The sequence below is a fragment of the Oryx dammah genome, unplaced genomic scaffold, assembly GCF_014754425.2.
Source record: "Oryx dammah isolate SB20612 unplaced genomic scaffold, SCBI_Odam_1.1 HiC_scaffold_26, whole genome shotgun sequence".
Taxonomy (NCBI): Eukaryota; Metazoa; Chordata; class Mammalia; order Artiodactyla; family Bovidae; genus Oryx; species Oryx dammah.
The window spans coordinates 43,785,552-43,812,485 of NW_024070210.1; the positions used below are offsets into that span (position 1 = coordinate 43,785,552).

General features: G+C 37.3%; 1 protein-coding gene across 2 annotated transcripts in view; it reads right to left on the minus strand.

Annotated features, from left to right (window-relative positions):
- Window positions 1-935: 935 nt before the first annotated feature.
- The window catches only part of DMXL2 (Dmx like 2), a 177,333-nt gene continuing 151,334 nt past the window's right edge, over window positions 936-26,934 (minus strand). The window contains exons 29-44 of one of the 2 annotated variants that reach the window (XM_040226515.1): window positions 22,257-22,435; window positions 17,790-17,920; window positions 17,244-17,329; window positions 16,579-16,780; window positions 15,457-15,574; window positions 11,924-11,986; window positions 11,044-11,130; window positions 10,839-10,960; window positions 9,536-9,674; window positions 8,812-8,872; window positions 8,550-8,677; window positions 6,815-6,892; window positions 5,434-5,525; window positions 4,708-4,760; window positions 3,070-3,287; window positions 936-2,396 (exon numbers count right to left, since the gene is read on the minus strand). In XM_040226515.1, coding sequence (XP_040082449.1) covers window positions 2,187-2,396; window positions 3,070-3,287; window positions 4,708-4,760; window positions 5,434-5,525; window positions 6,815-6,892; window positions 8,550-8,677; window positions 8,812-8,872; window positions 9,536-9,674; window positions 10,839-10,960; window positions 11,044-11,130; window positions 11,924-11,986; window positions 15,457-15,574; window positions 16,579-16,780; window positions 17,244-17,329; window positions 17,790-17,920; window positions 22,257-22,435 — 1,967 coding nt within the window. In that variant the 3' untranslated portion in view covers window positions 936-2,186. The remainder of the gene's footprint in view (window positions 2,397-3,069; window positions 3,288-4,707; window positions 4,761-5,433; window positions 5,526-6,814; window positions 6,893-8,549; window positions 8,678-8,811; window positions 8,873-9,535; window positions 9,675-10,838; window positions 10,961-11,043; window positions 11,131-11,923; window positions 11,987-15,456; window positions 15,575-16,578; window positions 16,781-17,243; window positions 17,330-17,789; window positions 17,921-22,256; window positions 22,436-26,934) is intronic. The other variant, XM_040226516.1, reaches the window with a different exon arrangement.

Sequence of the window (26,934 nt, forward strand, 5' to 3'; positions counted from 1 at the left end):
TATATATAAAATAGATAAACAAGGATTTACTGTATAGCACAGAGAACTGCATTAAATATAATGGAAAAGAACTGGAAAATATATATATAACTGAATCACTTTTTAAAAAATTTAAATTTATTTATTTTAATTGGAGGCTAATTACTTTACAATATTTTATTGATTTTGCCATACATCAACTGCACACCTAACACAGTATTGTAAACCATCTACAATTTTGAAAAATTCTATTACCTTACAGATTGACCAAATCACCGGGTACTATTTTAGTATGATACATACAGGGATGGAGAGAATGCAACATATAGAAGTTACTGTATGCAGAACTGTGGTAAGTGTATATGGATGCATGCTCAGTCATGTCTGACTCTTTTGTGACCCCATGAACTGCCGCCCGCCAAACTCCTTTGTCCCTAGGATTTTCCAGGCAAGAATACTGGAGCGGGTTGCCATTTCCTCCTCCAGGGGATCTTCCTGACCCAAGGATCACACACTTGTCTCCTGCGTTGCAGGCAGATTCTTTACCTGCTTAGCCACTGGGGAAAGCCCCAGTAAGTGTATGTGTATACCTACAATTTTTGTCGCATTTGTGTTCCTACATATTTAGGCATCCTCCCTTTTCTTCACCTCTACATGAGCACTATCCCCAGCTTAGTTCCTTCACCAGTGTGGACACCAAAATGCACTCTAACTTCAATCAACAAGAAGATAAAGTAATGTTAGTTCTTACCCTACTGAATCCCAACATTGCATGCCTTCTGTCTGGTCACCTCTATATCCCGTTTCCTAAAATGGCTTTTCATATAGAAGGCACTCATAAATATTTGTAAATGAATGAACTGCCCAATATCTTAAGAATTTTCCAATAGTTAAGCAAAGTTTTATTAAAATGATCTCAACTGTTATAAATATTATCAAAGAATGCCACACCAAACTGAGTTAAAACTCTAACAAATAACATTTATTTTTCTTTTACATATGTATTTCACAGCCTAAATACCACACTGCCTTCAGAGAAGGTGCTTTGATGCCATTATATTTTACTATTTACTGCACAGGCATTAAACATTCTCATTAACATGATGAGACAATTTGCTGGTAAACATTTAAACACACAGACACTGGTTTCAATATTTCAAGAACATATTTTTGGTTACAACCAAGAAGTACATCAAAATATGACAACATTGGCTAATATTTTTCAAGCAAATAATATTTAACTCTGCATAGTTTATACAATAGGCTGTGATAATAAATAATATCACCAATCTCATCAACTATTAATTGGCCACAAAAAGCCTAACATTCATTTTAATTATGATATGAAATGCTCTACTGGTGTAGTTTCAACATAGCCTTCAAATGTTGTGGGTGTTTGACCTTGAATAGTGAAAAGAAAAAGTACTAAACTGGACTAAAAAAAGAAGTATTAACTTGGTATGGTTTGGTTAACTACAAATATGTCATGTCCAACTATTACATTCCTAACATGAAGGCAAATATTTAAATAGAAAAACTAGCAGTCCAAAAAATGTGAATGTGCAAACTGTGAGGAAAACATTGCATTTAAATTTGCACTCATTTGCAAATTACAGTACTAGCTCAGTATAAACACTACAGGAAAAATATTCAGCAGGAAAGAATGGGAACAACCTCTCACAGCAGAGAACTAGTCACTGAACACGGCTCCAAAGCTTAGAGTGTTTCTGGTGACCTGGAGCTTCAAACTCTTTATGACTGTTCTTCACTCAACAAAGGAGACTGCAGGCATGCTACAATCAGTGGTAAGAATAGGAAGAAAAACCTGAAACAGCAACATTTTCTTCCTAGATTTGGTGTAAAAGTCTTCTCATTATTATAACTTAGTTACAGGCTAACTTCTAACCTTGATTGTTTTCTGAGTCAGGTTTGCTAAATGCTGTAAAGAATAGCTACCTTCATACAATACTAGGTTTTTGCTTTATTTAAATATTGTCAGCATGATAAAAGGTTACATGCACAGTCATTCTACCAGCCCACATAGGCACAACTCGGCCTAACACTCACCTTCGATCAGATTCTACACAGAGATTCTCTGTATTGTTTTCAGTGGGTAAACAACTGCTTGGAAAGCAGAAATGCCTAATAATTTCTGCAGGGTGTTTTTAACTAAAGTGTTTATAAAAATAAAGCCCCAACCTTTAAGCCTACAGAATGTCAAGAATTCTATGAGGGATGTTAAAAGCACTGGGCAAAACCCTGGTTTTCAATGTCCCGTCTGCCCCACAGGAGAAGATCCGGTTGCCCTGGGTGATGTTGATCTGCATGACTCCAGCCCCCAGGTTCCTGAATATGGACTGTTTAGCGTGTTCATTTTTAAATGAATGAATTAGGCCATGGCCTGTCAATCTCCAAACCTAGTTTAGAGGAAAACGTGAAAACAAAAAGCGTAAGTCTTTTAAGAAAGAGATGAGAAACTTTCAAAAACATGGCCTTCACTTGTGTTATCCCAGCCCAAATGACCTCTGTAAAGCCCAAACTTCCCCCTCAACTACCTCCTTCCCAACAGCTTATTTAATTAGAAATACTACTACTCAACAAGGCTCATTTACAATCCTTACAGTTCCCTGTACCTTCTTTCAAATTCCTTTTTTTCACATCCTCTTATTTCATATTAACCATATATAACCCCATCTCTAGTTCAATTAAATACATTCCTAACATACTAAGCTTTGGCCCTGGGGCAGTATAAAAGAACAGTACTGCTTCACTCATCTGGAAACCTCAACTGTGCAAAATAGAGTCAGGGACTGGAGACAGACAGAAATGGGGAGAGGGGAGGAGGTTCCCAGAAACTCCATGCGTTAATTAAACACATAGAGTTCTTTAAAGCTTTTTAATGACCTGAGAGTATGCTGAGTTCATCTGGTTTTCTAGGTCCTAACAAGAACCACACAGAAGGAAGGAAGCAAGAGACAGACAGTGTTCGCACAGAGGGTGGTGAGTTTTTTGCTTTGGTTCCCCTTCCCAATCAGCCTTGATAGAAGATAAACATAAAAGCACATTTGCACATCTCTCATACTGACTCACCTTGATGTTACCTTCTGCTGAACCTGTAGTAAAATACTCCTCACAGGGGTCAAGAGCCAGTGCCTTAATAGCAGAGTCATGCGCCTGGAATGTGTGCATTAGCTGTCTCTGCCTGATGTCAAAAATGCAGATGTATCCTTTCCTGCCTCCAGATATGAGGAGTTGCTGTTTTGGTGCATACTGAAGCACCGTGGCACCATGATCGTGGCATGTGAAACCTGAAGAGAAGCATCAAGAGCCTTTCCCAAACCATGTCTACTTTGGCACTGCTGGTAATTTTTAAATACAGATTTCAGTAATACAGAAACTACTGTCACAGTTTCCCTTCTAAATTTCTATAATCATGATCAAAGTAAAAAGATTGTAAGCACTGACAGAAAAAACTTCTTATTCATAACCTCAGTATGAAAACACACATATACACAGGAAGTTTAAGCCCTAACTAAGCTGTACTGTCTCCTAAGAATGCAGAAGCCAAAATGCAGAGGAGAACAAGCTTCTCAGTGATACTCGATGTCTTTACTAATACCCACCAATGACAAGTATTCACCCTTTCACAGTCCCTGTCCATACATAAAGCCTCATCAAAAATTGTCTAGAGCGCAGGGAACAATATTTAATATCATGTGATAAACCATAATGGAAAAGAATGTAGGTACAACTGAATCTCTTTGCTATATAGCAGAAATTAACATTGTAAAACAACTATTCTTCTTAACGAAGTAATTAAAACTACACTAGTGTGAAAACTGCCAGCTACAAATTAAGAAGCTATCCTTCCTGGGACTCTCTGCATTCTAATATGATTAAAGCCTTAATTTAAAAGATGTTAATAATTATTCACTAAAAAAAGAAATTTTCAATCAAAATTGAAAATTACATCTCTCAAATAATACATCTTCATCGTAAAAGAAATCCTTTTTTTTTTTTTTAAGTCCCCCTAGCTTTGTTTAACTCAAAACTTACTAGAGCTTTGAGCATTTTTGGTGGCATTGTGTGGAAAACTGATCTTTTGGATGGCAATCTGGAAACACTGTCACAAAAGGAATAATGTTCAATTGGCATTGTTCATACTTCTAATTCATCATAAGGTTAACTTTCATTTTATGGTTAGGTTTAATTCTTTAAAATATGATCTCATTTCTGTTGAGCTCAATAAATACTTTGCCACTAAATCCTTCAACAGCCTTGACTCTGCGACCATATGGACTGAAGCCCACCAGGCTCCTCTGTCCGTGGGATTCCACAGGCAAGAAAACTGGAGTGGATTGCCATGACCTCCTTCAGGGGATCTTCCCAACCCAGGGATCGAACTCTCGTCTCCTGTGACTGCTGCATTGGCAGGTGGGTTCTTTACCACTGGCACCATCTGGGAAGACTTGTTAGTAGCACCACTCCCTATATTATATTTTCTGAAGGGAATACAACACAAAGATTATTCTAGCCTAGCTGGATCTCTGTGACCATACATATTTACCTCAGCAAGCCAGCCAGCATTCCAGTTAACTTTTAGAACTTTATTCATTCTATATATTTCTCCATTTTTAACCTGTGAACAAACTATACACACTGAACTTACTAGTTAAAACCAGGAAAGCACTCTGTCATAGCATAATGAAAATCGAAGAGTTGACTCACCATGAATGAGGCTGTTTCCGGGTGTTATCAATGTGTCCCAGAGGCATACATTTCTAATAAAAATACATCATAGATAAGTTGTTCTAAGTCATCACTGGGATAAACTATGTCTTTACCTCAAATATTTTCACTTATTGAGTCTTATGGTTTTTGGTTCACTTACATTTATAAAGCAGTGATTCTCAACTAGGATGAGGGTAGAGGTTAGGACTGAGAATATATCTTTTCCAAGAGTCTATCCTTTCCAAACTATAGGGTTCTGTGTCTCACATGGTCCCACTTGACTCGTCCCCATCTCATCTCCTGGCCCTCTCTCTTTTCCATTATTACTCCAGGGAAAATGAGACATTATTTCCTGAGTAGAAGAGATGCTTCTCTATCCCTGGGCATCAACACCACAAGGAAATGAGGGGTATCATTCATGGGCACATGCTGCCAATGAAAACAATTGAAGGCAAAGAAAATGTTGAGAATGCTACAGAGTCTCAAAAATCTGCCAGTATTTAATACCAGTTACAAAGAATTCCACATACTTATTAGTAGATTACATTGGGAGTAATTTTGGCCTGTTTCTGATAAGGAAAACTGCTCAAAAGAATTTGTAACAAAGTTTTTGTATTTCTGAGGTTGAAAAACCTGACTAAATATAGAAATCCATACTTTCTAGCAAGAGTACCTTTCTGCCTAAAATAGGCTTATTTCTGGTTTGCATCTTTGTCAACCCACCTATTGTCATTGGAGTGTCCAGATGTAGCAACTAGACTTGAAGAGGTAACAAATGCAAAGTCACTTGCGGCTTTACTGTGGCACTGCCAGCTCTGTGGGGACGAAGTGCAGCTGCTGTTATCTCAGAACCCAGTAAGATGTGGTACAGCACGCACACACACACACACAGCTCAGCTAATCATTTACGACATGCAAAAGCTGTAGACAGTTTTAAAAATCTAGAATAAAGAGTAAATGATAGGATTTGCTGTCATCTTCACATTATTTGGCTAATATCAAACAAGCTAGTAAAAACCTCCAACTTTTTTTAAGATTATGTAACAAAGGGATAAAACAAGTACATGAATTTAAGCAAGCAATTTAATTAAGGGCCCAGGCAATTTTAGGGCTTATCTCAAATACATTTAATAAGCTTTAATAATATTAAATCATAACAGCCACCATCCAAAGAGGAACAACTCCTACATGCCCATCTAGTCTTAGACCTGAAGGACTCAAGTCAAACTGTAACCTTAATATAGATATCTAGTGTCCTTAACCACCTCTATGGGCCCTGCCTTTACTCCAGGTAGAGCAATAATAAAAAAACAAAGTCAAAAGTGGTCCTTCAAAATAATACACAGGTTTAAGGTTGCCCAAGACTGCCTGAAGATGTTCCAGAGCTGTAGCAAACCACTTACTGAGACAGACATGACTCTCCTTTTTGGATCAGGTGTGGAAGAACAGAAACTTGGAGGTGAGGAGTCAGGAGAAGGAGCAGGGTATTTAAAATAAGACAGACATTTTTCTGTTTGGAATTATTTTGGTATATTACAGAAATGACAAGGACCAGAGGGTAGATTGAAGGTCACTTCCACTTCTATAAAGATTTTATGACACAGTCTATATGTATTAATTTAAGAGAACCATCTCCAGACATGCTCAACTGCATCATCAAATGACTGAAATGGGATTTGGATTAATGGTTGAAGTCGCCTATGGGGATCGGTTATTTTAAAATCTAGTAAGTAATATTCTGGAGCAAATTGGCATGCATGGAACTGTCTGGTTCTTATTATAGTACCTAAAATGAATCACTATAAAATTCTACCATTAAGAAGTTATAGATTTCAAAATGGATGAAAGTATAATAAAAATGTATCTTAAATAGTAGTACACACAGGGAAGGCCCCTAAAAATTTTCAAATACAATGGTTGAGGCTGTGAAAACCAAAGTTTTGGTTATTCTGATCTAGAATGAGGACAATGATGGGTGCTGGGCTGCGGTTCCTGGCAGAGTGGTCCCTTTTCCAAAAGATCTACCAGTGGCATTTGCTGTCTGAAACCCTTCACAAACAAGGCAGCCTCTGCACGTACCCTGGGAATACTGAGTGATACTTACCATATAAGGTTTAGGATTTGACGAAGTTTGGTTTACTTGCCAGATACTCAGAAAACCCTCTCCATCTGCAACACCACACTGTAAGAATAGTGTGAATATTAAACACAGCTTCTGAGTAGCCAGGTCAAGGTTAAAACCACTTATCAAGAGGAGAGTAACTCAGTCCCACTTTACCAACATCCTGCCTGTATGTATGTTCCTGCTGCGGTAGTTCTCAGTCAGTTCAGTCGCTCAGTTGTGTCCGACTCTAGATTGCAGCCCTATGAATCACAGCACGCCAGGCCTCCCTGTCCATCGTCAACTCCCAGAGTTTACCCAAACTCATGTCCATCGAGTCAGTGATGCCATCCAGCCATCTCATCCTCTGTCATCCCCTTCTCCTCCTGCCTTCAATCCTTCCTAGCTCAGGGTCTTTTCCAATGAGTCAGTTCTTCGCATCAGGTGGCCAAAGTATTGGAGTTTCAGCTTCAGCATCAGTTCTTCCAATGAATATTCAGGACTAATTTCCTTTAGGATGGACTGGTTGAATCTCCTTACAGTCCAAGGGACTCTCAAGAGTCTTCTCCAACACCACAGTTCAAAAGCATCAATTCTTCGGTGCTCAGCTTTCTTCACAGTCCAACTCTCACATCCACACATGACCACTGGAAAAACCACAGCCTTGACTAGATGGACCTTTGTTGGCAAAGTAATGTCTCTGCTTTTTAATATGCTGTCTAGGTTGGTCTCAGGAAACCCCAAGCACTGCAAATATCCTGCCACCTTTTAAAGGCTTTTCCATGCCTATTTCACTGCTTTACTCCAAATTTCTATAGTATAATTTGGGGGGGGGGGAACCTGGTTTCTCTCAGGTGCCTAACTTCACACAGGGGCACCATCAATACATGCAACAAAAACAGAATTCTTTACAATCACAGAATATTTAGTGTATCTGTAAGTAGATAATTAATTGATCCACACAAAATTCTGTGGATTTATGCTCTTATTAGAGCCAAAGGGCTATATAAACAGACACCAAACTGCCTCAGTTCAGTTGCTCACTTGTATCCACCCTCTGTGACTCCATGGACTGCAGCAAGTCAGGCTTCCCTGTCCATTGCCAACTTCCAGACCTTGCTCAAGCTCATGTCTATCGAGTTGGTGATGCCATCCAACCATCTCATCCTCTGTCATCCCCTTCTCCTCCTACCTTCAATCCTTCCCAGCATCAGGGTCTTTTCAAATGAGTCAGTTCTTTCCATCAGGTGGCCAAAGTATTGGAGTTTCAGCGTCAGTCCTTCCAATGAATATTCAAGACTGGTTTCCTTTAGCATGGACTGGCTGGATTTCTTTGCAGTCCAAGAGACACTAAACAGTCTTCTCCAACACCATAGTTTAAAAGCATCAATTCTTTGGCGCTCAGCTTTCTTTATAGTCCAACTCTCACATCTATATATGACTACTGGAAAAACCATAGCCTTGACTAGACAGACCTTTGTCAGCAAAATGAAGTCTCTGCTTTTTAATATGCTGTGTAGGTTGATCACAACTTTTCTTCCAAGGAGCAAGTGTCTTTTACTTTCATGGCTGCCACCAACATCTGAAGTGATTTTGGAGCACCCCAAAACTAAACTGCCTGCTAAGCTTAAATTTATAGTGACTGAATTTGTTTTTAGATGTAGCTTTACTAGCCATTTATTCATATATACCCACAATTATTTTCCGATGAATTTAGTAGTAACCCCCTAGAACTAACCTTGTTGCCCTGTGAATTAAAATATAATCTGGTGACTCTTGCATTGCCGGCTTGGCGGAAACAGACAAGCTGCTGAGGTCGTGTCCACTCAAACATTCGTACACTGCCATCCTGAGCACCTGTAAGATCTGAGACACAAGAGGAAAAGCAAAACCTTAAGATATAAAGCTAAAGAAAGGGTTCCAATACTTCCAATTCTATAAGCCAGCTTCAAAATGGTAGAAGCCACTCACAGTTCTTTGATGATGAATAAAACACTTACAGTACTGATGGACTGGGTGTGACGTCATTCTTTTAACATTATGGAGATTTCTTTTCATAAGCTTTAAAAAAAGATGAAAATGAATTTATATTGTGGCATCACAGAAGAGATAGGAAGGATATGCTTCAGGCCACATCTAATTCTATAATTCTAATAACATTTATTCTCTCACACTGGATTATTACTAAAATAAACCCTGTTGTGGATTTTCTGACCCCCTAAATACATGACCCTTGTCTGAACAGGCTGGGGAAGCAGTCACTTGATGGCTTGGCCCTGGTCTGTGTGGACTGTGAGGACACTGAGCAGCTTCATCTAGAGATAAAGGGAACTCTCCTCCAAGTGCCCGTCCCTGAGGACAATCAGAACTATCTCCAGATTCTTCAGAGCAGAACATGAGAATGGGACCCCTTGACTACCATGATTAACAATGTTATTGGTGCACTTTTCAAACAAAGAGTAGACACGAATTCCTTTCTGTCTCAGTTTACCACCATGTGCCTCTCAGTTTGCTCATTTATAAAATGAAAATCACCTAGGTTGTTATGACAAAAAAAAAGCATGCACCTGAGACAAACTCAGCACGCTAGCTATCGTCACTGTGGTGTACTAACTTCTGGTCAGGGCTCAGATCTGCAGCCCACCATTCCTATGTCAGAGTCACTTAAACCTAGTTTTGAGCGAGTCCATATCCAGAAACCATACCTAATAGTAAATGACATACCACACTAGCTCCAGTGCTAGTCTGTCCACTGCCCAGCCATGGCAGAGATGAAGATGGATGCACCTGACTTGCTGAATAGGATGTTGCAGTGGGTTGATAAAGAGTTGTAGTGGAACCACGATAATCAATATCATCTGAACTGTGGAAAACATTCGTGTGTTACTGTGAAAGTTCCATTTTTCAACACAAATTCCAATTACAGACCTTTTTATCTACCCAAAGGACAGTCTTTATTTTAAAAACATGAATAAATATCCATGAGGAAAACTTAGGTACAAGTCCTAATCATCGCCAATTTTAGTACTGGTTAACTTTTTGCATTTAGGCAAAATGTAAGTTAAATGTTTGGGGGAATTTTGTTGTTGTACAAATTACAGCAAATGTTTGTTTTGAAGTATTTAACACAGATTGGCTTTTTATCCTGTATAGAAAAAGATTGTATGTTCTCTTCAAGTACAGATACCCATTTATAAAATTCATACATTTTAAAGAAATCTGAGTTAAAAGTTTCCCTAGAGTGAGGTATTAGTTATCACATTAAAATGTTAATTTTTAATTGTTATATAACACAGTTCCATCTATCTTGAAGTATGACTGCAACTTAGTTATATTCTATACTAACAAGTGAGAACCACAACAGTGGAAGAGGCTATCCTGGCACCATTCCCAGTACATAAAATTTCCAAGAGTCTGGAGAAAAGAAGAGGGAGGGCAAACGTGGAGGAGACACCCCAAAATAGGAAAGTGTTCCTGCACTCTTGGTGCAGTGTCCAGAGTTTTACTGAAAAGTAAGGCTGTCTACATTTTTATCTTAAAAAAAAAAAAAGGTATGCTTATAAGGAGATAAGAAACACTGAAAATTAGTAAATATGACTCTGTCTACTTAATATATTTGTATATTCTGCTTTTTACAGTAATTGTCCAAATCAGCTAAATTTATTTACCACTGTGTAAATTTCTGACATTTCTTTGGAGTTAAATGTCAGTAATTAGCATTAGGCTTTGAGGATTATTCTGACTCAAACCCTAGGAATAGCTCAGGGTCTACCGGAAGAAGTAGGAGTACTTTGTACACTGAAGTAAAGGAGAGCCTTTTATTGGTAGCTAAACCAATTATGTTTGTCTCCTTCTCAAATGAAGGGAGAGAGACACACATAGTTTTCAAGACAATTCAAATCACAAGCATAACCATTTAATAGACTCTTTGAAGAAAGCTATATTTAAAATTGACTACTATACCCTGTGCAAAATGTTTTTGGTGTTAAAAATAAATAAATGAATTGACTACATAAGGTAATCAAACCTTTTGGATTCTCTGTCATAGTCTTCTCCAATCCATATGTATGATTGACAGGCCAGTAGAGAAGTAATATCGAGCTCTTGCACATCATGTGTTGAAGCCAAAACAATTTCATTACAGTTTGCCTATAAAGCAAAGGCAGAGTCAATAACTAAGCAATTTCACTAAATCAAAGTACTACATTCTTCATAATGACTGAAGCATTTACCTTATTAATGGAAAATGCCATGATCATATCCGACTCCTTATGAATGATTTTTGCCTTTCCGCCTGGATAGCCCAGATCTGCTTCAACCTACAAGACACATGTCAGCAGTTTTAGTTGTCACAGCACAGCTTTATAAAGATACACGTATATCCCACAAAACTTTAAAGGACAAGAAGAAAATGTAGCAGCAGCAAGAAAGAAGGTACCAGTAATTTTAGTGTGTTGATAATTAAATGTGGAATTAGCTTTGATTCTCTGATGCCCTGTAATCACCCCAGTTACAAAATTTCTATTTGATTACAGGATATTGAGTAACTGTCACAAAAGATTAGCTAACATAATTTTCATTAGTGTTTATAACAGAAAATGTGTCTCTTGTCTCTTCCCAAAGTGCACAAAGATACAGCAGCAAGAATGTGAGAGAAAAAGACACAGAAAGACAATGGAGTCACGTAAGAAATGAAATATTTTTAAATAAGGGTGATGAGATAGGAGTAAGAAGTTGGAGAGAAGAACAGTTAGAAAGGAATGAAGGAGATGGATGAGACGAAAGTGTTATGCTTAGAGTCAAAGGTGACAGGAAGGAAACAAGAGCCAGAATCAAGAAGGAGGAAACATAAAGCAATCATGCTTTAGAATAGATTTTGAAAAAGGACAGAAGTGAAGATGCGACAGGAAGCAACAAGGAGAAGAACCAACTGCAAGAGAGCTCAAGCCTGACACAGTGGAGCATCTCCTACCCTGCGCCACTGAGGCGTGTGGGGGCAATGAGCACTCTGACTAGTTAGCCAGCTGGGCAGATCATGGTTAGTATCAGAGATGCGGGGTTAGCTCCTTGAACTTTAAAGAATGAGCTAAATTTGAGAGCATGGAACACTACCTTGATGTGGCAATCTTCTGCTACGCAGTTTTGTTTGACCTGCTCCACATGTTCTTCTATAGACTTAAACAACACCACATCGTCACAAATGCAAAACACACACATGAAACGGAATTACAAAAAAAAAAAAAAAGAAAATCTTCAAATTGAAATGGACACTCCATCACTTAAAGATGGTAAAAATGAATTTACAAGCACAACATTAAGAATTAAACTGAGTAAAATGTGATATCAGATAAAACACAACACAAAACATGCAAAATTTATGTATTATACATTTAAAAGCAATTTCAAAATAAAAATTCATTAAATTCATTATTTGTATGTCAGTTATATAACTTGGAAGTTCTAACTGTAAACTCAAAAAAAAAAAAAAACCAAAAATTTGAAAAATAAAACCTATTTATACAAGCAGATGCATTCTCTACTATATAGATTCCTATCCTTATAGGCGTTTATTTCAAGTAAAAAATGAACACTTTTTTTCCCTAAACACAGATTAAAACTACTGATAATTATTTCATTCTTACTCAGAAGGAATATATCCATGAAGAGAGATTCAAGGATTAAAATTCACATCAACCATTTACTACACATAATCTTGGATTTTTCTCCTTACAAGTACATGTTTGATGAGCTGAGACTTGGTAAAGAAATCACACAAATAACTTTGCTCCTGGTTGATGACGGGGCCATTAGGGATGCCTATAATCAGAAGTGGTATTTCTGCTCTGCTGTGGAAACCTCTGAAGATTTCATCGCAGCAACATATTCCTCCTAATACCAAAACTTCCTGAAGTGTCGGCTTCTCTTTCAGCCAACATGCCCAACGCCCCACCCCTTCTGTGACTGCCCAAGGGCTGCTGCAGCTGACGCTGAAGGAATGGGACATGTGTGCAGAGGGTGACTCAGCAGAAGCCAACTGCTGAAGACCCTATCTACCTTTAATCAAGGGGCTAAGCTTCCCACACTTACCGATTTCACAGACTTGTTCTGTAGAGTAGTCTCTAACACACTCAGTGAGTAAACATATCTTCTAGTGATTCTAAAATTTCAGCATTTCTCAGAATTTTATTTTTATTAAGTGATTTTTAAAAATTAGCCAACATTTTAGCATTCTTAGGATTATTTTGTCAATTTTGGTAATTAATTCACTAGATTTACCAAACATATAGACCACCAATATCCTATTTAATAATCTAAAAAGATAAACCACTCTTATTATATGGGTAGTTTTAATAAATTTTGCATATTTCTGAATTAAATTACCAATTTTATTTTGTCCTAACAGCCTTAACATTGTTTTTATAATGTTTTTTCATAAATGAAAACCATTTTTCAGCAGATCTGTGCTTTCAACACAGTAGCCACTAACCATATGTGGCTGTTTAAATAAAATTAAAAATTCAGTTCCTCAATCACACTAGCCATATTTCAACTGCTCAACAACCACATGTGGCTGATGACTACTATACTGTAAAGAACAGATACAAATTTCCATCATCACAGAAAGTTCTACTGGACAGTACTGAACAAGACACTGGGCTTCGCAGGTGGCACAGTGATAAAGAACCACTTGCCAATGCAGTAAACACACGAGATGGACGTTCGATCCAGGGTTGGGAAGATCCCCTGAAGGAGGAAATGGCAACCCACTCCAGTATTCTTGCCTGGGAAATTCCATGGACAGGGGAGCCTGGTGGGCTATAGTCCATGGAGTCACAGTCAGACACGACTGAGCGACTGAACACGAAGCATGAACAAGATACTGATTTCATTCAACAATTTAAATTCAAAGGTACAAAAGGGTACATGATAAAAATTCTTCCATGTAAAGCCCCAGCCACGTACTTCCCATGCTGGAGCCAACCAACACTTACATAAACAGCATTTTAAGAAATGTTCAATTTATGTCTGTCCCACGTCCCTGTACCTGGAGAGCCTCTTCTGGTAGAAAAACAAAAAAGTACATACAGCTTGGCCTGCTGATTCCAAGAGCACAGAGATGGAGGGTCACAGAGAAGTGGAGGTAAGGGGCAGAATCGGGGAGACTTTTGTTAAGAATGAGGGAAACCAGAAAGGAGACAACAGATCCTGAATCGCAAGACAAGTACTGAGGGTCCAAACAACCTTGACCCTGGCTTCCCACAGCACTCTGAGGCTCTGATGGTTCAACAAAACAAAACTGCCAGAAACCTTATGAACAACTAAAGCATACTTTTAAGAAATCAGTCAATAATTTGAAGAACTAACACTCAGAAAATTGATCCTTCCATAAACTGGCTTGAACTGGCTTTCTGTGAATAACAGAGCTCTAATTAAGCAATATCTTTTATCTTAAATCTATTTCTTAGACTTTCTATATCTTATTTTATGGGATTTGGACTCAGTATCACTATAGAAAATACAGTAAACAACAGATTAAATGCGAGGAAATGAATTTAGCTCTGGGGTTCCCTCAACAAAACTCTACATCAATAATTTCCATACCATTGGGGTCTTTTGTTATCAAAAAAGCTTATAAGATACAAAAGAATCCCTATACTTCATTCCTCCAGTTCCTCACTTAAGTACATAATTTTTAAATCCACAGAAAAAATAAATGACTGTTGACCAGAACTGACCACAATGGCCATCCAAGTGAGTGAATGATTAGTGAAAAGAATGAGTTTGGTTCTGCTGCCATAGGCATGGGGAACATTTGAGAGGCAATTCTATTTTCTACCTTGGGAAACTGAACCACATAGACTGTCCCTCTTGGTGTGAAATATAATTCATTTTTCTTTTCTCACTGTTTTTGCCAAATCTTTAATCACATCTTACACTCAGAACACTCTTCAAACTGCTCATTAGCTCATTAAATAGCCAAATGGACTGAAAGGCTTATATAAACCATCTGCGTACCCCTCATTTTATAATGAGATCATTTTAAGGTCGAAAGTGCCACTCTCTCAAATTCATGATTCTTCTTGAACCCTGTATGGCATTACATTACTAACTTATATTTAGCCTAACAATCCCCATGCAATGTAGAATCTCTGCCTCACTTTTTAAAAGTAATCTCCATCTCACATTTGGTATTTCTGTAGTTTAATCTCTCTCACAAAATTATCTTGAGTTTGTTGCTTCTACAGTTTATCCTGTTCATTTCTAAATGCTAAGTAAATAAAGAGTTATGCTGCATTTTCAATTAAATGACATTTGGAGAATCATAACATATAGTATACTCATTTATATATTAAATTCCCTAAGCCATCCCTCACAATGTTTGTTACATGTAAAATCCCAATGGCAAATATTAGAAAGGACATATCAACTTTCATTTAATTATACAGGATTTATCCAAGGACCTATGTTGTTTCATTGTTATGAAATAAAAATTATCCGAAGTTTGGTACAATGTTACCTATGATGTATGAAAGATAATGAGTTCAAACCAAAAGTAAATTTCAAATAAATCAAGCACTAGAATCATTAAAAATGTTAAAGAAAACTAAATGAAAATTATGAGAGATTTTTTTTCCCCAAAATACCTCACTCTGCTTTCTTTTCTTAGTGAAAATATATCTCATGAATGTCTCTTGAAGTACTTCTTGTTTAACAAGGAAATGCCAAAGTCGTTTGGCTGGAAGTGCAGAAGAATCCCGGGATCTAGTTAAAAAAAACAAAAACAATGTATCACACTATTTTAGTATATAGAAAATGTTTCATTATTTGCAGATAATTTTTTAAAACCTTCATTATTGCAAAGAAAATATAGCATTAAGCTCAACAAAATTTAATGTTTCACTTTGAATTTTTAGTTCTATAAATTGTTCCTTCATCTGGCAGTTAATTCTCTAATTGCTGATTCTCCAAATGGACAAGCTGAGCTGAGAGTCAAATGAATCTCTTTTTATTCTTTTTTTAAATTATCCTTTAGGTTGGATCTGATGGTTATAGCATATCACCAATGAATATAAAGTCCCACATTTAACAGCCTAGCAAACTAAAAAGCCTTGCTCTTTCAAATTTATGAACAATACTCTACATCATGGCCAGCTGCCTCAAAAACAGGATGCTGCTTATCAAAAGGGGCTTCCCAGGTAGCATTAGCGATAAAGAACCCATCTGCCAAAAGACAAGAAATAAGAGGTTCGATCCCTGAAGGAAGGGATGGCAACCCATTCCAGTATTCTTGCCTGCTGAATCCCATGGACAAAGGATCCTGATGGGATATAGTCCATGGGCTAGTAAAGAGTCAGACATGACTGAAGTGATTTAAGCACACAGCACACAGATGAACAGATAGAAGATCAATACATCAATAAAAAAACCTTACTGTGTTTAGCATTAAATTACAGACAAAAGGTCAGTAGCATCTTATTTGCATATGTAGACTGTTATCCCAAAGCATTTAAGACTTCTTAAAATGATGACAAAAATAAAGGTTTCTTCCTGATTATAAAATTGTCTATGGAATTGTATATGTAATAGGGGAAAAATAATTTTCTATCCAGAATTCAGATATTTTCTTTGGCATAAACTGCTAGAAACGGGATTGCAAATTCAAGGTCATGCATGGTTTAAAGGCTACTGGCATAATATTGTGCCAAACTGTCTTCCAGAAAGGTTAAGCTGAGCTACACTTATTAGCATTATAAGAGAATTCTTACTTGAATGGAGTATTTTCAGGTTCTAGCATTGCTTTATTTCGAAGACTAGCTGGTCCAGCTCCAACTGAAAGATCAGTTGGATATGTGTTGATATAGTTGGGGGGAGGACCTTCAAAATGATCCATTTTCTCTTGTAAGATCTGCTCCCAATTCTCCAAGTTTTTAATCACAGCAATACCTAATGGTGATGTTACAGGCAACTCTAAAATGTAATAGAATATATTTTACTTTGATTAAAGATGTTGACCATCCCCACATATTTACAAAATCCAAACTGTTAGAGCCGAAACATCTGAAAATAGAAATAAATCTGAAAATGTTAATCTAACATCATTTGGATTATTAATGCTTTGAACAAAAGACCAACTTTCTAATATGAGCTGAGAAAATGTTCTGATGCTTTTAACAAAAGACCAGCTTTCTAATATGAGCTGAGAAAATGTTCCACTTCTACAGGCTGGTTTCCTGGTTTTTCTTCCAACCTTCCAGGTAGTCAGTAATTCTCACATTGTGAACTAAAAATCACACACTGGAACCTAAGATAAACAAGACACCTCATAACATCTCCAATGCAGTTTTTTTTTTTTTTTTTCAGTTCTTTTATATGGATCTTGTAACAAGAAACTTGGTAATTATTACCATTAATTTTCAAATTCCAAACTTACCAGAAAATTCCAATCCAGCAATGGGAAAGAAATTCCTGACATTGTGAAGTGCAAGCTTAACCATTGTCAAATGTAGAAGAGCCCAGCTGTTCAAACAGAATAAAAAAAATTCTCCTTAACTGAAAACTAAAATCATGAGAACATAGTACTGTGTCAATTGTTTGGCCCAATCTCCCACCCAGAAAATAAGCTGTTTTTTCCTAACCATTTACTATTAAAAAAAAAATAGTACTTTTGCAGTATCTGAAAATAAAAGATATGCAACAATGGAAAGGGTTGTATTACACAGCCACATGGAATCTAACAGCATATCAATAAATTACGTATTTTTCTCACTAAAAATGTTTTTGCCAGCTATTCTTTGAAACAAGATGTGAAATACTCTACTATCTAGCAAAACCTCAAAAGTAAAGAATTCCTAACCTGAAAGTATAAGTCAATTCTTGTATAAATTCATGATATAATAGTAACGTTGCTTAAAACCAGTAATATCAGGAATTTTTACAAAAGAAAAGGCAGAAAGAAAAAGAAGAAAGCCTCATTTACCTATAAGAGTTAGGGTCTTGGTGCTCCTGTATCTGTATATCTGAAAAAAAAGCATCATCTTCTTCTTCATCACTATGAATGCTTTCATCAGAATCATATATAACTCCACTATCAGACAAAGGGAGAAATGGCTGCAATAAAATGTGAAGTTATTTTTGAATGTATAATTGGGTTATTTTTATCCTAACTTAATAATGAACCACTTAATAAAGTGGTGTCAATCTAAATTAAAATTTTCTTTTAAAAATTATACTAGACCTGGGAAAGTCAAGAAACCAAGTTAAAACTCTAAGATTCAATAATAGCTACATATAACACAAATATTTTTTAAATTAATAGTCTTTTTCTTATATATCAGCAACAACTAGTTCAAAAACTCTGAAGAAAAAAAAGTAATTAAGAAACATAATACCAAAGGAAAAACTTGATGAAAACTGTGAGAGCTATGGTGAAGGAAATTACAAATCCCTTTAAAATCTAAATAAGGAGACTAAAGCATTAAAAATAATGATTCTTTAATTTATGTGTTTTAGGTAATTGCAATAAAAATTTCCATAGGGATTTCTTTCCCTTTTTTGAAACTTGATAATGACTGTAAAGTTCACAGGGAAGAAAAAAATAGGTAAGATTAGCTGAGAAATCTGTCTAAAGTGAAAGATAAGGTTTCTTAGTGAATATTAAAATCAGTAATTAAAACAAGTGCAGTCTAGCGATTGATCGATGGGAAAATATAGTCCAAGAAGAGCATATAAATAAGAAATTAATTGTAGGACACAGGTAACATCTTAAGTTGTTGGGAGGGAAGGAAAGACAACTACTTGTAAGGGTGGGAAGAGAGGATAAGGAGGGCACTAAAGTCTGATTCTCACTTCACTCTAGATGAACAGGAGAGTTAAAAGTTAAAAAGAATGAGGAGGAGGAGGGAACAAAGGAAGACGAGAAGATAGCAAAAGCAAACATTTATTAGTGGGAAGAACTTCGCTTAAAAACAATGTAACATCATTTTATAAAAGTATGGATAGACATGACTAAATAAACTTCCTAAAACTTCTGAATGTTAAAAACACAAACAGAATTAAAAGGCAAATAAACTGGGAAAAGTATCACAAGTAAGATAAATTGCTAATATCCTTAATAGTTCATTAAAAGTAAGAAAAATATTACAGTTCTAATAGATAATTTAGTTACGAATATGAAAAGTCAGTTCCTCAAAGTAGAAAACCTAATGGCTGTAGATTCATTAACATTTTTATATCACTATAACAAGAAATAAAAATTTAACCAAATTAACAAAAATGAAAAAGGAATACTTAATGAGAGTAAAGTCATATGTGTGCTCACTATTATCAGAGTATAAATCAGTAATCTGGAGATATATATCAAAAGCCTTTGACCCAGTACTTCTTAATTACATAATCAGAATGTGAATAGGCTTTTCAAAACAGATTATTAATCTCAGCATTATTTATAAAAATGAAAAAATAAATATAGCAAAAGGCTAATAGGAAAATGGCTATGTAAACTATAACATACTCACCAAACTGAATAGTTATTTCACGATTCACATTTTGAGATAGATTCTTAATACCTATTTTTTATAATTTTAAAAAATTCAACATTTGATCAGCTAAGTCAAAATGTGATCCTTTAAAAGGACACACTGTCTATGCAGCAACAGCTCCAAAGTATTTTTGGGCAGTTTGATACCTTTTATATCTGAAGCAGCCTTACCAGAAAAGAGAAAATCTAAAATTGACAAAGGAGTATTTTTTAAGACTTCAAAATGATAAATGATTTTAACAAACAAAATTTGCCTAAAACTAATAAACTTAAAATCTGTAGGGCAAATAAAAATGCCCCCTTCCTTTTGAACCTCCTTCCCACCTGCCACCACATCCCACCCTCGAGGTTATCACAGAGCACCAGTTTGAGCTCCCTGCACCATACAGCAAACTCCTACTGGCTATCTATTTTACATATGGTAATATGTTTCAATACTACTCTCTCCATTCATTCTACCCTCTTCTTCATTCACTGCATCTACAAGCCCATTTTCTATGTCTCCATTGCTGCCCTGCAAATAGGTTCATCAGTAACATCTTTCTAGATTCCATATACACACATTAATACAAGATATTTTTCTCTTTCTGACCTACTTCACACTGTAAAATAGGCTCTAGGTCCATCTACCTCACTAGAACTGACTTGTTTGTGTTCCTTTTTATGACTAAGTAATATTCCATTGTATATATGTACCACAACTTCTTTATCCATTCATCTGTCGATGGATACCTAGGTTGCTTCCGTGTCCTGGCTATCATAAGTAGTGCTGCAGTGAACACTGGGGTACATGTGTCTTTTTCAATTATGGTTTTCTCAGGGTATATGCAAAGAAGGAAATGGCACCCCACTCCAATACTCTTGCCTGGAAAATCTCATGGATAGAGGAGCCTGGTAGGCTGCAGTCCATGGGGTCACTTTCACTTTTCACTTTCATGCATCGGAGAAGGAAACAGCAACCCACTCCAGTGTCCTTGCCTGGAGAATCCCAGGGACGGGGGAGCCTGGTGGGCTGTCGTCTACGGGGTCACACAGAGTCAGACAAGACTGAAGTGACTTAGCAGCAGCAGCAGCAGCAGGGTATATGCCCAGTAGTGGAACTGTTGGGTCATATGGTAGTTTTATTTTTAGTTTCTTAAGGGCTACTGTTTCTCTATAGTGGCTGTACCAACTGACATTCCCGCTAAGAGTGTAGGAGGGTCCCCTTTTCTCCACACCCTCTCCAGTGCTCATTGTTTGTAGACTTTTTGATGATTGCCATTCAGACTGGTGTGAGATGATACATCATTGGAGTTTTGATTTGCATTATAAAATTTCCAGCAGATCCTTGCTTCAAGCCCTTGACATTTGAAATAGTTGGATACTTGATGAGGAAATTTAACTTGCTTCCAGAATTATAAAAATATCAGCTTTATAAAATGTATCTATTCATGGAGGTACTTTCTCTAATTTGGGATCAAAATGTAAAATGTTTACACAGGATAACTGCAGAGGATTAAAATATTCAATACATAAAACATGTTTAAATCCATAATAACAAAAGTCACTTGCTTCCTCTGAAGGATGCTAGAGAATCAACTCATCACTTTGAAAACTGGTACAAAAAGCAAAGAATAAAGCATTTATCCTGTATTTCTCTTTCAAAATGCACTTCAGGTTAACCAAATAGGATGAATAAGGAAGTATTTCAGCAAATAAATAAAACTCCCCAAATTTACGATAATGGATTCAGGCAAAGATCATCAGTTAACATCCCAAAAAAGAATGTATCCTGGTGGAAATACACAAAACCACCTATGAAGTAATCCTGTACTCCCTTTTCCCTACCTAATCATGGTGGAATGTGATAATGTCTCTAAATTTAATTCTCACTTTACAGAAAAACAGAAAATCAGAAGAATATGGTCAAAACACCAAACACAGGGATGCCATCAGCAAGCCACTGAGAATTTTTAAATGACAAATTCTGGAGCAAAAAAAGGGGCAGGGGTAAATTTAACAAACTGAGGTGGGGTAGAACCTACAGATTAAAAGAGACTTAAGACATATCAACCAACTGTAATATATGAATCATTCTGGATCCTGATTTAACAAACCAACTGTTCAAAAACATTTAAGGTATAATGGGGGAAAATGTGAACATTCTCTGGATACTTGATAGTAAAGAACCGTGTGTGAGTGTATGTGTATGTAAATGTGAGTGTTTATGTGTGTGTCTATGTGAGAGAGAGAGAGATAATGCTCGTGTGTTACTGGTTCAAAACACTTCTTTTTAAAAAATACATAATGAAATATTTATGAATGGAATTTCAGGTTTGGATTTGCTCCCAAACAATCTTGGGAGTGGGAAGAATTAAAATGCAACAGAGGTAAAGAAGGAAACCTATCAACAGAATGTGAAGTGCTCAAAAAACCAAGTGCAGAAAAGCACACACCCAGCACTGTACAAAATGGGACTATGTAGGATCTAGTCACCATGAGTATCCTGATCCCCAGAGAAGTTCCCTCTGCTTTGGAGAAATAGATATGTCATGGGGCCTCATGAAACCCATGGTCTAATGAAACTCTCAAATATCCATCCACCTTCTCCTGCTCTAATTTCATGCTGACCAAAGTAACTACTGACAATCGGAAGGGATGCTAGATGGTAGATATAAGTATTCCAGTCCCTAGAAAAGATGATGCTGATTATGTTAGTAAACTGAGTTCTGGTTTATACTTAAGTCCCATATGATTTTAATTTGTCTCAACCATATCAAGTGTCTGATCATTCCTGAATGATTATTCAGCTTCTGGAGCTGAGAGATGAAATGTCTAAACTATGGTGATTCAACCCAGAAGCTGCCCCATCATTCCTATGTGATGCAAACAGACACACATACAGAGTGCATTCCTCAGGCCCCTTACCTTTGCAACAAAATAATCCCACATACTAAGTTCAGGAGGAATAAACTTTTCTTTGTAAGATGGTCTTTCTGCAGGCACAGGTGGTGGGGTAGTGTCCTTTACAGGTCTTCCAGGGACCAGCATTCGCATGTTAAACCTCCTACGGTGTTTATCTATGTCTTCAGAAGGAACAGGAGGTGCTGAATTTAAAGACAGGAAAAAAAAAAATCCCATTCTTATTTTCCATTATTAATTCAAAGAGTTAACCTTTCTTTTCAGCCTTGAAAAGAACATTCTTGCCATGTTTTTAGTTTCCACTAAATTACTTGTATCTGTGCTTGTAAACTTTTCTAGTCACTGCATCAGTTTTCAAGCAATCATGACAGAGACGCAGACAAGGATAGACTATAAAAGATTAACTTGCAATGAAGCAGCCTATGTGCCATTAATAGACAGAATAAGGATTCAAGCAATTCTATACGTATCAAATAAATGATGTATATTCAACAAGTAGTAAGGAGAGCACTGAATGAATATGTAGGATACAAAGCATGTCTTAAAAGAAAAGCACAGGCTCAATGTGAAAAGAGGAAGAAACAAATGATCAATGGCTTGGCTAAATGAGGAATAATTTTCTTTTGCTAGACAGGTGGTCAGGGATGGGAGTAACAAGGATACTGTGGAGTTAGGCATGGACTAGCCTGTGGATAGAAAGCTGGGAGCTCATCCTGTGGGCCATTCTCATGAAGGCATCTTGAATAAGGCACGTGATGAGATAAAATCTGCACGATCAATGAGGATGGTACGGCCTGAACTAGCACAGTGGGTGGTAAAGACCGAAAGGAAGGTTTAGATGTGAGAAATACATAAAAGGAATATCAAAAGAATTCAGGACTAACTGGATATGAGATAGCCAGAAAGTCAGCCTGGTCCTCTCCTGAGGCTCCCTGTTACAGAAAATGATAATTCTATCTCAAGTTCATTTTGATGAACATGACCACTTTTCACTCTGTCCATCACTAGGCTATACCACTTTTATCTTTTTTAATTGAGGTGGAATTTACATAAAATTAACCATTTTACAATGTACAGTTCAGTGGCATTTAGTACATTCATACTGTTGTGCAATCAATATCCCTATCTAGCTGCAAAGTGTTCTCACCACACCAAATGAAAACCCCACACTAATCAAACAATCACTCCCCATTCCTCCCTCCCCCTAGCCCATGGCAACCACCAATATGCTTTCTGTCTCTATGGATTTACCTATTCTGAATATTTCATATAAATGGAAGCATGCGCTGTGTAACCTTTTGTGTCTGGCTTCTTAAACTAAGCATCATATTTTTAAGGTGCATGCTGGTTACAGCATGTGTTAATATTCACTCTTTTTTATGCTGGATTACGTTCCATTGTACTTATATACCACATTTTGTCTATCCATTCACTCTTGATGGTAACCCACAATTATCTTTCTTTTGGGAGAATACTTTTTTTCTCTTTTTAATTTTTACAGCATTGTGTTGGTTTCAGCCACACAACAACGCAAATCAGCCATAATTATACAAACACCCCCTCCCTCCCTCGCCTCCCTCTCCTCCCCGATCCCATCCCTCCAGGTCGTCACAGAGCACCAGAGTGGGCTCCTTGTACTACACAGCAACTTCTCACCAGCTGTCCATCTTACACCTGATAGTGTACGTATGTTGACGTTACTTTCTCCATTTGCTCCACGCTCCCCCTCCCCCACTGTGTCCACAAGTCTGTTCTCTACATCTGCGTCTCCATTCCTTCCCTGGAAACAGGTTCATCAATAGCATTTTTCTGGATTCCATACATATGTGTTAATATACCATATTTGTTTTTCTCTTTCTGACTTACTTCACTATGTATAATAGGCTCTAGGTTCATCCACCTCACTAGAACTGATTCAAATTTGTTCTTCACAATTATCTTTTAAGTGGCTATTCCCACAGCCTCCCACACGGGCTCCTTACTTTTATTCTTTCACACAGACTATTTTCCACACAGAAATCAGAGTGGGTCTTTTGAACATCTAAATCAGATTACATCACTCTTCTGCTTAAAATCCTCTAGTAGTTTCCTATCTTCCTTTAGAATAACAGTGATAATAAATGACCCATGAAGCCTCCAGTTACTTATCTCATCTCTGACCACACTCCCTGGCTCAGGATAGCCATCTGACCAGTACGACAGTTCCTGGAAAAAGTCAAATTAGTCCAACCTCATGAATTTTGCACTCACTTCTCCATCTGCCTGAAATGCTCTGGCCCCACATATCTACACAATCTTATCCCTGACTTCCCTAGGACTCTAATTAAATGTCATCTATTCAGAAATGTGTCTTCTGACCACCCTAACTAAACTCTTCCCACCCTCTTTTCCCTCATCATTCTCTGTCTACTCACTCTGTTATATTTTTATTGTAGTTCTTCAGTTCAGTTCAGTCGCTCAGTCGTGTCCAACTCTTTGTGACCCCATGAATTGCAGCACGCCAGGCCTGCCTGTCCATCACCAACTCCCGGAGTTCACTCAGACTTATGTCCATCGAGTCCATGATGCCATCCAGCCATCTCATCCTCAGTCGTCCCCTTCTCCTCCTGCCCCCAATCTCTCCCAGCATCAGAGTCTTTTCCAATGAGTCAACTCTTCACATGAGGTGGCCAAAGTACTGGAGTTTCAGCTTTAGCATCATTCCTTCCAAAGAAATCCCAGGCTGATCTCCTTCAGAATGGACTGGTTGGATCTCCTTGCAGTCCAAGAGACTCTCAAGAGTCTTCTCCAACATCACACTTCAAACGCATCAATTCTTCAGTGCTCAGCCTTCTTCACAGTCCAACTCTCACATCCATACATGACCACAGGAAAAACCATAGCCTTGACTAGACGGACCTTAGTCGGCAAAGTAATGTCTCTGCTTTTGAATATGCTATCTAGGTTGGTCATAACTTTTCTTCCAAGAAGTGTCTTTTAACTTCATGGCTGCAGTCACCATCTGCAGTGATTTTGGAGCCCCCAAAAATAAAGTCTGACACTGTTTCCACTGTTTCCCCATCTATTTCCCATGAAGTGATGGGACCAGATGCCATGATCTTCGTTTTCTGAATGTTGAGCTTTAAGCCAACTTTTTCACTCTCCTCTTTCACTTTCATCAAGAGGCTTTTTAGTTCCTCTTCATTTTCTGCCATAAGGGTGGTGTCATCTGCATATCTGAGGTTATTGATATTTCTCCTGGCAATCTTGATTCCAGCTTGTGTTTCTTCCACCCCAGCGTTTCTCATGATGTACTCTGCATAGAAGTTAAATAAGCAGGGTGACAATATACAGCCTTGACGTACTCCTTTTCCTATGTGGAACCAGTCTGTTGTTCCATGTCCAGTTCTAACTGTTGCTTCCTGACCTGCATACAGATTTCTCAAGAGGCAGGTTAGGTGGTCTGGGATTCCCATCTCTTTCAGAATTTTCCACAGTTGATTGTGATCCACACAGTCAAAGGCTTTGGCATAGTCAATAAAGCAGAAATAGATGTTTTTCTGGAACTCTCTTGCTTTTTCCATGATCCAGCAGATGTTGGCAATTTGATCTCTGGTTCCTCTACCTTTTCTAAAACCAGCTTGAACATCAGCGAGTTCACGGTTCACATATCGCTGAAGTCTGACTTGGAGAATTTTGAGCATTACTTTACTAGCATGTGAGATGAGTGCAACTGTGCGGTAGTTTGAGCATTCTTTGGCATTGCCTTTCTTTGGGATTGGAATGAAAACTGACCTTTTCCAGTCCTGTGGCCACCTGAAATACTATCATTTGTTAATTGTGTGTTTACCTCTACTAGGTGTAAGCTTCATGAAAGTATGGAGTTGTCTGTTTTGTTCACCATACCCCAAAGGCCTGGCATATGGCAGGTGTAAGTGAATGTAAACATGAATATGTCCTCAGAAGTTTAAGCATGATGATTTGATGAGTGAATTACCATGAAACAATAATAGTAAATTCAAGAAGAGAAAAGAAGTGATTTGGGAGGAAAACTTTTAAATTTACAGTGGATTACAACTGGATAGGAAGATGGAGATGAGTCATATCCACATATAACAGGAGTGGAGACAATGGGAGTCAGTAAGATCATCTCCCTTACTTTGATTTACATGGGAACTTATTCATTTGATTCCATCTTGGGCACCAAGGACACAGGTTAGAACCTGTGCCTTTAGCTAGTGGCTCTCTGAGCCACTATCTCATCATCTGTAACATGACCATTTCTATGGATGAATTAAGACAGGCAATTTCTGTGTTACAGCACCAAGGTGGAAAACGTTCCCATGGCATCAGTCTATATCTTACCATCCTACCATCTTAAAAAGTGGACTAAAAATATATTCTCATCCATAAGGAAAAAAAAAAAAGAGCACAGAAAATGGAATTCAAAAACCATGTGCATGATTGGAACAGCCTGAGTATGACCATGAGCTTAGTCTGAAGCTACCTGCTGGTATACTCTGTAAGGACTATGAGGATTTATCTAAATCTTCTCTACTTAAAAACTTTTTCTTTAAACTTTTAAAAAATAAGTGTGGTAACTTAAAATAAAAGCTGAGAAAAGAATGTGGGTTGCAAAAAAAATAATTCTCAATTAATATTTCTACCTTTTAAACAAACACATTGCTAAAGAAAGTTCTAAAGA